Source organism: Rhinolophus sinicus, chromosome 7 (assembly GCF_057876585.1).
Source record: "Rhinolophus sinicus isolate RSI-liver-muscle chromosome 7, RSI-T2T, whole genome shotgun sequence".
Lineage (NCBI taxonomy): Eukaryota > Metazoa > Chordata > Mammalia > Chiroptera > Rhinolophidae > Rhinolophus > Rhinolophus sinicus.
Window position 1 is genome coordinate 16,962,476 of NC_142507.1, and position 17,590 is coordinate 16,980,065.

General features: G+C 39.4%; 1 protein-coding gene across 4 annotated transcripts in view; it reads left to right on the forward strand.

Annotated features, from left to right (window-relative positions):
- ASPH (aspartate beta-hydroxylase) overlaps positions 1 to 17,590 on the forward strand; it is a 196,583-nt gene that overhangs the window by 55,045 nt on the left and 123,948 nt on the right. For all 4 annotated transcript variants that reach the window (XM_074318815.2, XM_019752429.3, XM_088799408.1 and 1 more), the window contains 4 exons: positions 7,738 to 7,830; positions 10,596 to 10,670; positions 14,676 to 14,798; positions 17,425 to 17,457. In XM_074318815.2, the coding sequence (XP_074174916.2) occupies positions 7,738 to 7,830; positions 10,596 to 10,670; positions 14,676 to 14,798; positions 17,425 to 17,457 (324 nt within the window). The remainder of the gene's footprint in view (positions 1 to 7,737; positions 7,831 to 10,595; positions 10,671 to 14,675; positions 14,799 to 17,424; positions 17,458 to 17,590) is intronic.

Here is a 17,590-nt window from a genome sequence, read left to right on the forward strand (position 1 = left end):
GGGTCCTCTTAACATTTCACAATGAGGAAGAGACTGGTAAAGAATTGACATAAACCAGTCAGCATGAATGTTTGAGTTAATCCAGGGGGATTAATTCTTTGGTTCATAGAGAATATTGCGTAGTGTTATGGCCTGCTTGGCCATACAATTTTGTAACGTCAGAGGTTCTCATGATTACTTGGATAGTAAGGAATCCCTACTTAAACTTCCATTAAAAAGCAAAAAAAGGTAGTAAACAAGTATGATTTTTTTAATTTTAAATATTTTAAGTTAACTGTAATGTCACTTTCAGTGAAATGGGTCTGGTGATTTGGGTTATATGTCTCCTGACTTTGATTCCTTTCTGCTGTGTCCTTCACTGTTCCTTCTGTTAATTCCCATTGATAACAATTCTCCAAATTGATTACTCTGATTATTTCACTATAAATTGCGTCTTGACAGTGAAGGTTTTTCTCATTTGTAAGTTGAAGATAATACATTTCCATCAAGGTGGCTGTGGGAACTATCGGTATTGCATGTGCGTCAGCAGCTGGCTCGTCACTGACACTCACATTTCTTTTTCCTTTGGCGGAACGATGGTAATAATTCTTCTAAGGTGTTTCAGTCAGTTGTTAAAAATTTAGCAGCACTGGGGCTATGATTCCTACTTCTACTTTTGTCAACAGGTTGTGAGACAAGTAAGTCCTTTATCCTTTGTAACTAACATATCTTTGTAAAATGGGTGTACTGAGTCCTGATTTGTTCTACTGAGATAATTGAGAGGCAATAATGGTATTAATATAAGTATAAATATTACATATGTGTAAAGCCATAGGAATGCTTAGTTATGTAAAGGATTCTGCTACAATATGAAAACAAGATATGAAATGTAAAGGCTAGAAAAAGTTATGAAGTAATAAACTGTAATCTTAAGTATGTGGTATAGTGGAGAAATTTCATAACTAGCCTATTGTGAAACAGTTATTTGTAAGTTTGCTTTGTAGTTGGAACACGTTTTTCCATAGAAGCAATTTTGTGGTCTTCAGAGGTTTTCCACTCCAGTGCACAAAAACCTTTTTAATCCCTAATATCCAGTTCTGTGTCTCAGTGTAACTACGTTTCTATAATCTGTCATTCTTCCTCAAGGTATTAGGAACATACTTATATTTACTTCTAAGGAAGATACTTAGTTTTACTTCTAAGTATTACTTATTACCCATATTTCTTTTCGTTGCATGTGTGAATCCATTCAAATTAGTTTATGTGGATGAAAACATTGACTGGCTCAGTAGTTGTGGATTTTTTCCTTTGGTTGTGCTGGATCTGGGTGCTGCAACAGAGGTCTGAAGGTCTCCCTCCGTCTCTGGACTGCCCCGGAATGTTGACTTTTTTCTCAGGCAGCATGGCCCAGGTTGAGTCACACATTCTCATATTCAACCCACATCCTTATGAAGTGGGGGGTGGGGGTAGCCAAGCTGTGATTGGCAGGACCTTGATCATGTCAGTGCCCACCCTTAAAACTGTGGGGTGAAGGAAAACCAGTTCCCTGACAGAAAGTGAGTGTGTTCTTCCCAGAAGGAGGGGAGTAAGTGCAGGGCAGGCTGCAGTGAGTGTTTATGCCCCGCACACCACCGGCACTAAATGCGGGGGTTGCTGGAGTTTGTTTTCTCCCTCTCCTCATTCCATTTCTACTTCTGCCACTGGCCAGATATAAAGAGTTGAATGGGATGGGCCTAACTGGGTATTGCAGAGTTAGAACCATGGAGAATAGAGAGCACCCATCCCAACCCTGGTCAGGAATAATATTAGACAATTGAAAGAATGTTAGAGAATATCGCCATGTGGGAACTACTGCCATTTCATCACCAGGTGAATTAGGTTTATTTTGTTGTGAAACTTTCCATTTTGCCCCAGTTTTATGTAAAGACATTTTTTGTTCATAGGAAACTGAAAGGTGAATATTATATAGCGGATCCATCTTATTTGGGGTAATCTGAAAAAATCCTCAGTATCAATCTTCAGTCTCATGTCCTACCTTTTTTCCATTTGTCTACAGATAAAACCACATATACTAGATGGTTGTTACCAGTTTGGATATCATTTTTACATAGAAATCAATTTCTGCAAAAGCTTCGATTCTGCAAGCCCTCCAGAGCATAAAGGCCTCTATTTTCCTTTGTTCTCATTTCATACGTCATTTCATTCCACTTTATGCATGTATTTATTAGTCTTTATTAGCATCCGTACATCACAGAGGTCTGTCTGTCATGCATTTCCTCCTTGCACCTGTCATGCGTTTCCTTCTCTTGTATCCTAGGCGATTTGAGAAAGGCATATACTTACAGTCTCTGTGTTATTTTTGAGAATTGTATAAACACCCAGATGCTGTCATCTCTATTTCCCATCTCTGATTCATTCAGTAAATATTCCGAGAGTCCGCGGCCCACCAGGGGCCGTGCCAGGCACTGGGAGTGCCAGTGATCAAGGTGGCTACAATCCCTACAGTGAAATGCTGCAAAATAACAAGGGGTTGGGGAAGAAGATAACTGCACACGTTATTGCTAGTACTGCCCAGCATCCCCTCAGCCTACAATGCACTCCTACACTGGGTGGTGGGCCACCTTCACCCTCTCTGGCAGGATCCAGCTGAGTCATCACATCTGCGCTTGAAATTTCTCTGATCCTCTCCTGGGCGGCTGGATTGCATGCCTTCCTGTTACGTACCGTGCTCGCCACTTTGCTTCATTCCTGGACTTTGCTACCAGACTATGATTTAGGTTCAGTCTCTATCATACTGACAATAATAGGCATTCGATGTATGTTTATGGAATAGTGAACATATAAAATAGACAATTTGAAAATATTTTAGATCCGTATATGCTGTTACTATTAGAAAGATGAAAAATGTGTTTTATTTTTTAAAAAGGAAAAATCCGGAAGTTTCTTCAGGATTGTTTTAACCACCTTGGAAGTTTCCTATAATTGTGCTCATGTTGCTGTGTGCATGTGTGCAGGGAGGGGATTACATTTGTTTCTTTAGAAGAAATAAAGGAAAACATACATTGGTGGGGGAAATGATACATTTGCCGGGTTTAAATTATCTCATTTAATTCTTAAAACCCTTCTAAGGAGGTACTGTTTTATCTGCTTTCTGGACTTGTGGAAACCAGAGTTGTAGCAGGGCCGATATGCTCAAGATGGGATTCAAGTGGAATTCAAAGGTAGCCCTCTTGGTTCATGGACCCCAGCCTCCACACCCTCTCATTAAACTGAGTCGACTCCATTCTGGTCTTTGTGGAGTCCTTTCATTGGTTCTGAATACAGGCTCCCGGGAGCTTTTGTGCACTGTTTAGTGGTTCTGAGATTTATATCATCCTCTTCCTGAAATGTGTCTGTTCCTCTTGACTGGTGTGAAGATGCTTTGAATCTGGGATGGCTCTTATCCTGGGGTAGCTCATTTAGCTCCCAGCAGTCTCAGAATTTTAGTAAGTTATAGAACTGCTGTTGGGAGCAGCAGCCCTGCAACATCTGCCAACATCTTTATTCTCTGATTCCACAAGCCAGGAGGAACCAGGAGGGTTAGCATAGTCAATTAGGATGCGTGCCTTTCTGGTTTATTGATTTCTCAGAGTACTTCTCAAGTTTCACGCTATTAGGATTATTCTTGGGGTATACTGATTTAAACTGTTAGACTACTTGCATTTGAAGCAGTAGCGGTCCTGACCATTTTCCCTTCCCAAATAACAGCAGCTGGAGTAACGTGGATAGGTAACATCAAAATTTTCATCAATCTGTACACCCCTGAGTTAGTAAACCAAAGATTGATAAACTTTCAAAATGCCTTAGCTTTTTTTATGGACTAAGTATATGACATCCTATGAAGCATACCATTATTTATAATGTTTTCTCAGATTTTGAGGAAGCGGTTTCCATATAATTCTTATGAAAACTGAATCCTTCATTTTCAGTCAGAGTAAAGGCCGCGATGATCCCTCCGTCCAGGACCTTTCTGATTCTCACGCCCTTGCTCCAGGTGCATTGGCCACCGGGGTTTTCCTGGCTCCCAGCACCCTCCCTGCTGAGGAATTTGGGGCTCGCTGTTCTGAAGCCTTACCTGGAGCACTCTTCCCCAGTGTAGCTCAAGCAGTTACGTACATGTTCAAATCTTATCAAGATTCCGTTCAAATCTTATCAGTGTATCCTTTCCTCATCGATTTATTTTAAATAGCCGTGGCCCCTTTCCCTAAGCACCTGGCACTCCCTGTCTTCCTCCCCGTACCATCTTGCCCCATCCCATAAACTGTAAATACTTCATGTTTCTAATTTTGTAAATTGTTCCCTCTCTAGGAGAGGTAGGAGTTTTGTGTGTTTTCTGTAGATCAGTGTCTTTCATTAGCACGTGTTAAACATTTGTTGAATGAATGGATGCAATGTGCAATTTAGGAAGGTTTAAACTGTGACATATTTAAGGGAAGAAAATACATTTTATCTTTCCCACATGGTCAGGTGTCATGGGTAGCAGTGAACAAGCTAATACTGGGCTAGGGTAATTGTGTTGGGTAATCAGATTAGCTATGAAGGTTGATTTAAGTGCTCATTTCATTTGCTTTTTATAACTTCCATTTTAATTGAAAATGGAGGAAAAAATGTATATTTATTAAATGCAATCAGTTTTGTAAAAGTTTCTTAATGTATCTGCTACATCCAAAGAACTGAAAATAAGGTATGTTTTAAGGGAATTCATTTACTTTGTAAATTGTGTAGGGGCTGTGTGATTCATTCAACTCTAGGGAATAATTAGTGTCAGTCAACTGCTGTCGTCCCATTCCTCTCACCAGTGTAGGAATGGAAGTGGGTTCTGGTTGTGACTATTAAAACTGGAAGGGAAGAGTGCTGGGAGCCTCTGGGAAAGGTTTCCTCAGATCTAATGAAGGCAAGCAAGAGGTGGTCCTTTGCTTCTGGATGTCTTTCTTGTCAGAAAGAGGAGCTTGCTGCTGAGGGGGCCCTGATTGCCGGCTGGAGGATGACGCCAGTGCTGAGCGAAGGCCCGCCTGCCACCGCACTTCTTAACTGGGAAAACAAACTTGCTCCTTGCTCAAGCCTGTGTGAGTCGCTCTTTGGTTATATGCAGCCCCAGGAGCATCAAAACCGATACATTCATTTCAGAACGTAAATCGAATATTTATTGCACTGCTGCACTTTTGCCATGTGTACCTCATAATAAATCCAATTTGAAAACCTTCCCTTTGATTGTGAATTGACCATATATGTATTTATTTTTCTTGTTTAATTTTTGCCTAAAATATTAGCTGAGACCTGGATCTGCCACTGTTCTCTGAAGAACACATACTCGGGGACTAAAATGGATTTCAGTGGCAAAAAAAATTTTGGGAAACACCAGGGCTAATTCTCCCATATGGGTCGTCAAAGCAATAGAATTCAGTGCTGTTTAGTTTTGCGCTGTTCTCCCCTCTGGAAAATAGCTGTAACCAGGTATCAATAAATTTGCAATTCAGTGGCCACTTTGGACAGAAGAGAAAACCGCTCAGTATTTTCTCTTGTTATATGCGTTTGCTTTCTGCTGATTTTTTTCATGTTTTATAATTTCAGTTTTCAAGACAAATAACTCCCAGTTGATTTAGAGAAAACTGACTATGAATGGTGTTTTATGCTAAATGTTAATACACTAGTAGTTTCAAACACTTTCAGCAAAAGAAAAAAAATGTTTTTCAAATGAAACGTTTCTCAAAATCCAGTAAAAATGGATTTTCAGGCAGTTCAAATCTTGATTGTTTGGTGGGAAAATATTATATTGCTAATTGAACTTAGGGAGCAGTTTGAAAACCTGCTCCATATGGGATGAATGAAGACTGACCATGTAGTTTTTCATTGAAACTGAGATACTTTTGAGAGTAAAATAATTATACCAGGATAACAGATATAGATTGGGGCCGTCCCAGGCAAACTAGGGCCAGGCTACTGTTGTGGTGGATGCTGGAACACAGGTATGAATGAATCTATTTAGTAAACAGTAGTAGGGAAATGGATGCGAATTCCGTTCCCACCGTACAGCCCTCAGCCATGCTAGTGCAGCTGTGGCGCCTGGCCCTACAGAGACTCTGCAGACATTTAAATTTGCAGGGTACTCACATGGTTGAAGGTGCTTGGCCCTTCAGCTAGTGTTTTGGGGCACCTGCTGTGTGCCAGGTGTTTTCTGAGGTGCTGAGAGAGCAACAATACATTACCTGATTCTGAAGCTTCCTTCCTAAGATTCACCCTCTTCTTTCAGCAGAACTTGGCAGTGAATAATTCCATACCTGTACCGTTAACAGTTGAGCAATTTAAGAATGGATTATTTAACTAGAAAACGGCATGGGAGTTTTCAGCCCTGATTTGGAATTTGAAATGTCATATGTTTTAATAGGCCTTTATCTCCACCACCACACCACCCCCTGAACTGAATGACAATTAAGATCTCTGGGTATTTATGTATAATCCCTTTGGAAACTATTTCATAGTTAGAAGTGACTTTATTGGTAGTGGTAGAACACAGCTGTATTCACCAGTGTCTGTTATACTAGTGTTCAGTTTTTTGTGTAAGTAGTGTTGGAAATAACTAGAGGAAATGAAAATGATGAGATGGGTTCCCATGTGTTCTGTCTCAGTGTCTTTAGGATTTGGGAGAGGATGATGGGAGTATGTTTTTGTCAGTGAGAGAAAAATGAAGAGATACAGAGGCGAGAATGATAAGGAAAAATACAAAGAATAAAAAAAAAGTAAAAGACATTGAAATGAGAATTTTCTAGACGATAATAATATATGTATATTAAGAGTTGTATAAAGCTGCTTGAGATTAGGAAAAAAATGCCTCTCCATTCTCTCCTGGCCTTGTCATTCTAGGCTATTGTCGTGCACGACACAATCCCTTAACAACAGCTCTTGGAACAAGATTCCCAGTGGTGTATGGTAAAGAGCTCAGGGTTTAGGACGCGGAGTCAGCAAACTTGAACCCAGTTAGTTTAGCTTTCCAAATAGTTGCATTTAATTGAGGATACATTTTAATGTTCTACTTATAAAATATCAACGAACTAATTGAGTATAACAGATTTTAGAGTGGTGTTGACTTTAAAATCAGCTTTCATGGGAATTTACCCTGATGTTTAATTTTCCTTATGAGACATTAAAAAAAAAAAAATTTTTTTTCTGTGTCTTTTAGCTTTTACGGAATAACATGATTGCTTGTGTTACCTTTAGAAGGTTGTAAATAGTTAAGATTTCTTCCCATTTTTATAGTTTTCAAGAAGAATAAATAATTATATGTAAATCGAAAAATGGAGTGCTCACAAATAGCAATAGAAAGTTCAAGTGTATCTTAGTTGTCTTTGCTGAATTCAGAGTTCAAGACTTAGGATTTCATTAGTCACTTAACACAAGCGGAGCTTGAACTATCACAGACTACTTCGGTTAAGTTCAGATATGACTTTATATTTTAGAGATCTGTGAACATTTAAACAATGACTTTTGTTTTACTTTTTTTAAAATGAAAGGTTAACTTAAGTAGAGGGAGAAGGCCCATGTGAAGTTGAAGAGCAAACTACGTATTTTCCTACTTCAGTTTTTAAGCATATCAATGTTTTCATATAGTATAAAGTCTCATTACACGCACTATTGATGAAGTATTTGAGAATATTATTTTTCCTGGTTTAACATGTCAAAAAAGAAAAGAAAACAAAGTTAACTTTGTGAATAAAAATGCAGGCCTTAAAGAAAGATCTGCTTCAAAGCCAACAGTCCCGCCAGAAGAGGCTGAGCCCTATCCTTGGCTGGAGGAGCTGGTTCCTGAGGGCGCAGGTAAGCTTTCCTGTAATTCTCACCGATGCACCTCCGTCTGCCAGGTATATCCCAGTTTGCATTTTGCAAAATCATGTTTTACCCATAATTTGTTTCGCAGTGTTTACAGAATAGTGCAATACTTTTTCTTCTCTTCTGAAATTTGATTAGTAAATTTAATTTTTTCCTAGTAAAAATTGACACAGCATGATTTTCACTTTTGAGATCAAGAATAAAAGGTACAGAGAGATGGTTGCTCGTTGCCTGAGATCACACAGTTAGGAACATGAACTAAATGCTGCATTTCTTGATTCCAGTTCCAGGACGACTATAACTTGTCACCTTGAAAGTAAAATTAGACGCAGGTTGTACACTAGTTTGTCATTGTTTGTCACATTATTTAATAGAGTAGGTCTCCTGGTTCCTAACCTTTTTAAAATGAGAGTCTCTCTTCTACATCAGAAAGCTTCCCAGATGTCCATGCCTCATCTGTGAAGCCTGTTTTACATATTTGTGAATTCCTAGATCAATTCAGGTATCTTCCTAGTCACCCAAGGGCCCGTGACCCATAGGATGAGAACTCCCCAAACCTCTTAATAAATTGATCAATGAAATTTTAGTCCATCACTCTCATTTCCTGTTTATGCTGGATATTTATTACAAAGTACTATTTAATTTCTGCACACTTTTCACTTAGTAGTTCTCAAAAATTTGTTTTTGTTTTGCCACACAGTGGAAGTTTTAGGTATGACACCACATATTTACTGGCAACTTCAGTCTTGAGTCCAAATGGTATTAGTACTTTGGCTGATTTTGTCACTGTGTACTTGCGAATAATATTTGATTTTCCTTCCTTCTTTTTAAGATCAGTATGTTGATCTGATTTTTAAAAGTTGTTCAAATCATAATCCCAGACGAATTGACTGTCTCCCTCCCATTCCTATAGAATTGCCATAAGCATACCATGGTTCCAGAACAGGAGTGGTTTTTTTTTTCAAGTTTTAAGATTTAAATATATATTTGGATTTAGTGCCTCAAATTTTACTTTGTACTAAATAAATTTGTAATTTACAAAATCTTGTTTTTTGAAGCTATTACTCTGAAATGTGCCATTTGCTTCTACTCTTCCTGTTTAAATTTTTTGTCAATATTACTCTGCATATTACAGATAACTTGGCCTCTCACATCTATGAGCTTATTATCACCTCAGGTCCCTTTCAACGTCTTGGCAATATTTGATTTAGTTTAAATGTTGTCTCCTCAACCTTTGTCTTATCTAAGTCTTTAGCTTCTCTCTCTTCTCCACCTATTCCTACATAGGTACGTACTACTCATTACAACACAATGAAATAACCACCCTCTGATCCCTGCAGTCCTTTCTCTCTGCTCTCCTGTCCGTATTTCCCATCCCTCTTTAACTCATCGCAGTCTACCACTGCTCCCCAGGGGAAAGGAGGAACATCACAGAATGGACAGATGAAAGCGCGGTGCACTCCGCAGTTTCAAGCCAGTGCTGTAGCAGATGATTCTGGAGAGGCACGTGAGGGCTAGGTTGTGGAGGTCTTACATTCTGTTCGGGGGAGCTTAGATTTTCATCTCGTCAGGCAAAGGGAGCTATCAAAGGGTTAAGCAGAGGAGCAGAATGCCACCCTGCCCTTCTCTTTGTTCACATTGTGTTCTCTGTGGCAGCCTGTAAACCTGGGAATCCAGGTAGGGAGCTATGACAGGCACTGTGAGAGATGAGGGAAGAAGAGAGGGTGGCAGGCTCCTCTGTAATTATATGAGAATATATAGAGAAGTGGTTTGTGAAATACAAACATCTATAAAAATGGAAGGGACTTTTTGTGCTTTAGAAATAGTTTCGTAGTGTGATTAGCATGATATGTTCTTAAACTTCTTCCTATGTGAAGTTCCAATTCACTTACCGTAGTTTTGTCATTAAAGATTAGCTTGGGAATATAACATACCATTAGCATTATTTCATGCGACAGCATTCATGATACTAAGTCTAACGCCACTTCTATTTGCTGAACATGGATGATGTTTGTTAGACATTTTCTAATGTTGTCAATGTAATTACAGCTTCTTGTTTGCTGTGTGATGTTGCAAGAAAATTGATAAGCCAATAAGTACCCCAGTGGTATCGCAGTGTCATTACTAGTGTTCATTTTTGTAATTGACATCTACTTGGATCTATGGATCTGACTATCAGAGCAGGTTCTCCAAGGTGAACGCATTGTGAGTTACGTTGTAAGGTCTTCTACTCACGGTTCATGACAACTTCCGGAGCAGTCAGCCAACCCTGACCACGCCAGTCCTCGTAGCAGCCAGAGGCCCTTTCTCCTGACCGAGGGAAGAGAGTGGTCGACCATGTCCTTGAGTGTATATTGACCGATTCTTCCATCTTTTTACCTTTATTTCCCAATACTTAACTCTGAAAGCTCCACCCTTCCCATTTTCTTTATTCTGTCATTTGTGTGAATTTTATTAATGAGAGACTGAAATAATTTTGTTCTGAGTGAGGTTTCTTTTTTAAAGAAAAATCTGAACCAGGATTAGTTTTCTTTTTAAAAATCTTACGGTCTTTAACATATTTTCTGTCAAAATAAAAACAATTTTAAATCTCTACCATATTTGCTAACAGAAGAAAAAGTAGCCAACTGATATGAAAAGTATGCATAGTAGATTAGCCAAATATATTCATTTGAATATATATATATATTTCATGTTCTACATTAATGTCTAGATCACTTTTTCTACTTAGTTATGTTTTGTAATTATTTTAGGGTCTCAGCATATCGAAGATGAAGTACAAGAAGAAATTCATTCCCCTCTCCATGAAACAGTATACACAGAACATGGTAGGAATTAAAATCTGTCTTTTCATATATTACTAAAATAATGGTTAATTATATCAAATGACTTGGACATTGCTTGAAAATTTAAATCATAATTGAGTGTTTAGGGTATTTTTCAAGTTATTAAATGACAAGTATTTCTGAAATAGCACTAAACTCATGTTACGTCACTTTACTATTAAGGACCTTATCACATACATCTGAATAAAGAGATGGTAGGAATTCATGAATAAGCAAACGAGACCAGTGATACATCAAGAATGGATGGCAAAAACAGGGGGGAAGGGAATAGGACACAACCAACAAGCCGTCATGGGCCATTGGGGTGCTATCGCTGACCCGCATATTTCACCGCATGCTTAGGTGGTCAGCAGCACAAAGAGGACACTTTTAATTATGTCGGTCTTATGATCAGAGAGGAAATAAACATGTGATCTGCTTAGAGCATATAAAGCATTTTCCCAGAGCTTACATCTAAAAACTTTCTTATGTGAAGTTCTTTATAGAGAATATGAAATGATACTCTAGAAACCAATGTTTCAAGATGTTACAAAACTGTTTCTTGAAGCATCCCTTGATAAAAGTAGAGAGTATAACCCCAAAAAGTAGCTCACAAAGGGATTTTTGAAGGGGGCAGAAAACATGGTCTCCTGATACTTCTCCTCATGGTTTGGTATGAGCTGAAGGTAGCCCTAAAGGAAAAAAGATTTTTCTTAAAAACAAACAGAATTCCTTATTTAAACTGGGTGTTAGCAGGCCTACTCAACTGCCTTATTCAGTCCTAGGAGTTTTGAGGGTAGGTATAAAGCAGCCCAGCGAGCTCCACCTGTATCGCTTGTGGGGACCAGCTTTGACGGAGTTGTAGGTTTCTGCCGTTGGCTGCTGGGGGTCTGGGAGCCTGTGTCATTTTATTACCAGCAAGGAAAGCCACTTCACCTGCACGTACGTCTGCCCAAGATGAGCAAGCACAGGCTTTCCCTTCCTGTATCTTTTTTAACCTAACCCAAGGATCATGCAGTCGGAATAAGTGATTTCGATACAATGAGGGAAGTGCTGTAATGGTGAAACACAGGATGCCGCGTGGGGCTCACTGACACGCTGGCGTGTGCAAAGGCTTCCTGGAGGAAATGACATTGTGGTTTAGGAGCTGAAGGATAGTGCAGTGCTTTGCCAGACACATGTCAGCAGAGGGTTTTAAGCAAAGGGCATGTGGAGAAAGTCCAGAGGCGAAAGGATCAGAAGGTAGTTCAGGATGGCTGGCAGGTGGAGCGTGATGAGGGAAAGGATATTTTTCCTTGATTCCAGGAGTAGGTGAAACCCCTGGTGGGTGCTGAGGCAGGCTGTGTGCTCGCTCTGTCTGCAGTGTGAAGACTGAGGTGGAGGGAGTCTGCAGCAGAGACATTGTCCAATGGGGGCTATTCTGGTAACCCAGTGAGCGTGATGGTTGGACAAACCCAGTTTAACCAAAGGTGGGGAGAGAGGAGAGTGGACCAACATGGTGGACATTTAGGTGGATGGGTGCAGGAAGTCAGACAGAAAAGGGAGAAATAGAGTCCAGCACTGTGTTTCCTGCCACAAGCCTTCACCTTGGACCTGTTTTCTTCTTTATCAAGCCTTTCTCCTCAGAAAATCACATAGGCCATGGCTTTAAATGTTACTTGTATAATTTCTAAATGTTTATGTGCCGTGTTCTCTCATCTAAGCTTCTGTTTCTCCACCTACATACTATTTCCATTTGCATGTTTTATGGGTATCTCAGACTTAAAATAAATGTACCTAAACCTGAATTCCTGATTCCTCTCCATCTTGAAGCTCTTCCCAATTTTTTTGCTCTTATTCCAGTCCTTTAGATTTCAGTTAATGGTCTCCCTGTCCACTTAGTTGTTTCAGCTAAAAACCTGGGGGTTTTCCTGATTTCTTTCTCCCTTTCTCCCCTCACATGTAACCCATCAGCAGGTCCTGTCGTCTTTGCCTGCAGTGTGTCAGCTATCACTGCCATCTCTTGCCATGACCACTGCAGTAGCATCCACTTGGGCCCTTGTTTGCATTCTTGCTCCTCTACATCCCGTGCTTGATGTGGCTTAGCCCACTGGGCCTTATCTGGGCCTGGTCTCTTTCCCATCAGTCACTTTTCTCTATCGCAGCTGGCCTTCTCTTTTTTCCTTGTAATTGCCTAGCCTATCCCTGCCTTGGAGCCTTCTCACTTACATCTTCTGCTGGTGTGTGTGTGTGTGTGTGTGTGTGTGTGTGTTCCAGTCTTCACATCTTGTCAGACCAAACATGGCCTCTCTGACCACCATCTCTAAAGTAGACTCTTTCCCCACCACTGTATTTTATTATTGGGTTCAGGTCCTGCAGCTGCCATTTATTAGCTGTGTCATTTCAGCAAAGTCTAGTTCCTCATCCTTCAAAGTGGGATGATAATACCTACCACATAGGGTTGGTGTAACGGCTGCAGAGGTTTGGCAATGTCTCAAGGCTAGTAAGTCCTCAGGAAACGGTTTTCTTCACATCAGGCTGTCACTGACTGAGAAGTGGAGACTCACAGATAGTGTACGATGTCTGATTGGTTTCCCTACTGAAAATGGACTTCCCAGTGAATCGTGATGGCTGACAGAGCTAAACCCAGCTTGTGTGAAAACCATAAAATTGTACTGGATAAAATGAGAGTAAGGAAAAAGGAATAGGGTAAGAAGAAAAAGAGTCTTAAAATTAGTGACAGGAATTAGAATTGGTGATAGGCTTGCTGAGCAGAAGAAAATCCGAAATGAGGAGAAACGATATGGCAGGCTATGATGAGAAGACAGAAAACACATAAATAGTACTGACATAAATGGCTTACATAATTCAGTAATACCTGAGAGCATCGCTGTGCCGTACTAAAAGCAAAGTAACTAAGGAAACCTTCCTGCAGTCTTGGGGGAGAGATCAATAGCAGGAGAAATTGTAATATTGTTATTAATGTACTGAGGATGATGTTAAAAATAATAACAACACACAATAACACCTAAAGGCTCAGGTGCCAGGCATCTTGCTAAGTGCTTTAATCCCCACAACAATGCTATGAGTAGGTACTCTTAGTATTTCCTTATTCATGGAAGAGGCATTTTAGGCACAGAGTAGTTAAGTAACTTGCCCAGGGTCACACAGCTGGTGTAGAAGAATCTAAATCTGGAGCCATACATTCCAGATCCCATGCTCCTAAACACTGCACTTCATTGCACGGTTAAGTCCAGTTCACTTGCGTTCTTTGGATAGAGTGTGTATGTAGGACACATTCTGCTTGAAGCCATGTCAGGTTACTATTGGGAGAAAATTTTTACACCACAATGACAAGCTATATACCTCATTACAGTGGAATAATGAGCATGTCCAACATATACACAAAAGAGGCAGAACAATTCAGTATATCATGAGTCTCAGAAGAGCAAATGGGCAGCTTTGCAAAACTTAAAGGCTAAACATAGGAACCTCTAGATACAAAATACAATGCAGGTGACCTAATGCAGGTGACCTAGCCTATGGTTTAGATAGGTGGCCGGCTGTTCCTTGCAATAGAATATTAGTATAGAGTTATTTAAGATTGTTACATGGAATTTTAGGTCAGTTCGCAACAGAAGGTCACAGGGTGACCCTTTCTCTGACCTACTGATAATTGAAGAGGAAAATATATTACTAATTGTGAATTCATTTATTCATTCATTAAATATTTATTAAGCACTTCCTATGGTTGGGCATGGCCCTAGGTGCTGAGCATACATAGTGAACAAAACATACGAGGTTCCTGACCTTGGTGAGTTCGTGTTCTAGTGAGAGAAGACCTTTTACACTTCCCCCCGCCCCGCCCCCAAGTGGGCACCAGCGTGTGCCATGGCCCGGGGAGGGGCAGGGAGTGCCCAGCAGCAGGATCAGTATGTGGCAGCCCTTGGGACGGGGCTTATGTATCAGCTTGCTGCTGTGAGCCCTGGCTCCACACCTGTATCACTTTGTTTATTGTCATTTTTCAAGGAGAAGATTTTCAACAAGAAGAGGATGGGCCAGCAGGAGAACAGCAACCAGAAGATGATTTCCTTGTAGGAAGTGAGGCAGATGATAGATTTGAACCCCTGGAAGCTGGAACACTTCAGGAAGGTAGAACATTTCTTTCTTTCAGAAAAAAATGCAATAGGGCAATTTGTAATTATGGTTATTGAAGGTTTTCTTAAACTCCTTTAAAACCAATATCTAACTTTAAAGTTTTTTGTGTTGTTTTTTGTTTGTTTTTAAGTTGAAACTGAAAATTTCAATTAAAATGATTCTTCCCCCCAAAAAATACATATCCCAATTTCGATCAAAGCACTTTTAGGGGAAACTGAGTTTTCTACTCTGATTTATGTCATTTTATTTAAAATACATAAATGATATAATTTTATATTTAAAAATGAGTGCAAATGAAACATTGTTTATTTAAGATGGATATTTCTCTTCTGAAGAGTCATGAAAGAAAACAAGCCTGTGCTGAAACTGGGGAAAACGACTGGTGGCACCACCCCCAAATTAATCGTATTACACGTTACATCCCACCCTATAATACTCATCAGAGTCTGTGGTGGAGTTTCCCAAGGACCTGTGCAATGACAAGGCACCAGAAGCCATATGAGATCCAGACCAGAGGGCCTGGCAGGGTTCCAGGGTTAGCTAAGGCTAAGTCGAGTTCAGAGAGGTAGGTGGAGCTAACTGTGAGAAACAGGCAGTAGATCAAACCCACAGCACTCACAAAGGTAGGAACCCAGAGCCGTGGGGCCCTGGATCCAGAGGGAGAACTTGTGTTGAACAGGTCCACTAAGGTGGACCGATGTCCCTGCAAATAGTTTTCAATGGACACGATTAAGATCCGCTAGAGAGCTTTTAAAAGAGTACGTGTGACCCACCCTAGACAAAGTGAGTTGGAATATTTGGGGAGTGGGGCCCCCCAAATGGGTAACTATAAAAGCTCCCCAGGTGGTATTAAGGTGCATCCAGGGTTGAGCAGAAGTGTGGCAAGGCTGCTTATTCTTTTATTCACCTCACATCCTACTCAGCTGTGTGTGAGCAGGTGAAGGTTTGAACACCTCTGCTCACAGCCTGTGGGTGTCAAGCAGAGCCCCACAGGTCCAGGCTAAAAACTTGGGTGGAGATGTAGCCTCTGCACAGCATGGTTGGTAAATGGTTGCCAGGACTTTTTTAAAATATAAAGGTAATTTAAAAAGTACATTTACTTCTCACCATGTTTAGTATATTGGGGAACTACGGTAGACTCCAGCAGCTCCTAATTTATGAACAAATATATTTCCAAAAGCTTATATTTGTGCCAGTTGTTAAGGACAGGAAATGCACTTTTTCATAGAAATAGTGTTATAAGTGATAGTTTGGTTTCCATACCAACCTACAGAATTGTATATAATGCATGAGTTTCTGTGAAAATTTAAGCTCAAAGTGCTTTTGAACATGCGTATGATTTTGGCTACATTGTACATTGAAAATATATATTTGTAGATTAGCTTTAGAGCTTTAGACCTTTAGTTATTATGTTTGTCATGATTTCTATGGAGAAAATGTTTCTAATCTCTGAGCAGAGATGCTGATAAAATGATTTCCACATTTCCCTGATATCTTCTCCTTCCTCCTGTCTTCAGCCAAGATGGCTCAGGAAGATTGACAGTTGCTCAGAATTTTGGTATCCTTATATGCTGGTTATTCAACAAAATTCAATTAAGAATATATAACATAATCCAAAACATAAAGAATTTGATATTTTTGAGGATAGGAGTTATAGATGGGGGTAAAAAGAAACACTTGTTAAAAACTGATAAGTTGAAGACACCTTATTTTCTAACCTAATTCTTAATTGAGGCATAGATTCAGTCTGAACTTAAAAGTTCTTGCTAAACGACTTCAGAAATTTAAAATATTTACACTTCATTCGACTGTTAAGTCAACAAGGGTCACACGTGTGGTGAGGATCGTATGGTGACAGTACTTTTCTGTCAGGGTATGGGGGTTACGTTATCAACACATTTACCTGTCAGCTCCCCAAACTTAGCATCTCCTCTTTTCTTCTTTTGTATTCCCATCTGTACACAGTGCACTTTTGCTCTAGCAAATACCACGTTTCCCCGAAAATAAGACTGGACCATCTAATGCGTCTTTTGGAGCAAAAATTAGTATAAGAGCCAGTCTTATTTTAATAAAAGACCCAGTATAATATAATATAATATAATATAATATAATATAATATAATATAATATAATATAATATAATATAATATAATATAATATAATAATAATATAATACTGGGTCTTATATTAATTTTTGTTCCAAAAGACGCATTAGAGCTGATGGTCTGGCTAGGTCTTATTTTTGGGGAAACACGGTAGAATGCCAGAGTGGAAGGTGACATAGATTAGAAATAAGCCCCTTTTCTGGGTCCAGCCTTTGTCAGTGTGTTACTCTGATAAATCATCCTCTTTGTTGCCAGGTTATGGTGTCTGTCAACCACCTTGTGGGGTTGTTGACTGGACCAAATAAATAAGAGAACATGTGAGGCATTGCTAAGTGCAGTTCTAGGGAACGGTAGTGTTTAAGGACATTTAATTGATATACTCATGTTTTATTTTAATAGTTATTTGCTTTCCAAATAAAATCAATAGTAAGCATAGATTCAGAATATACATACACAGTATGTATACATACTATTTTATGAAAGTAGTAATACTGATTTCATGTTTTTTTTTTCCAGAAATTGAACATAGTTACACTGTAGAGGAGACAGGTGAGATTTTAATTTAATACTCTTCTTTTTTAATTAGAATGAGTCTTTTCCTCAAAAGTATCAAGAAAGAGCGAAAACATTACCTATGATTATTTATTAGTAATATAATTATCAAATATCTATAATATATAAT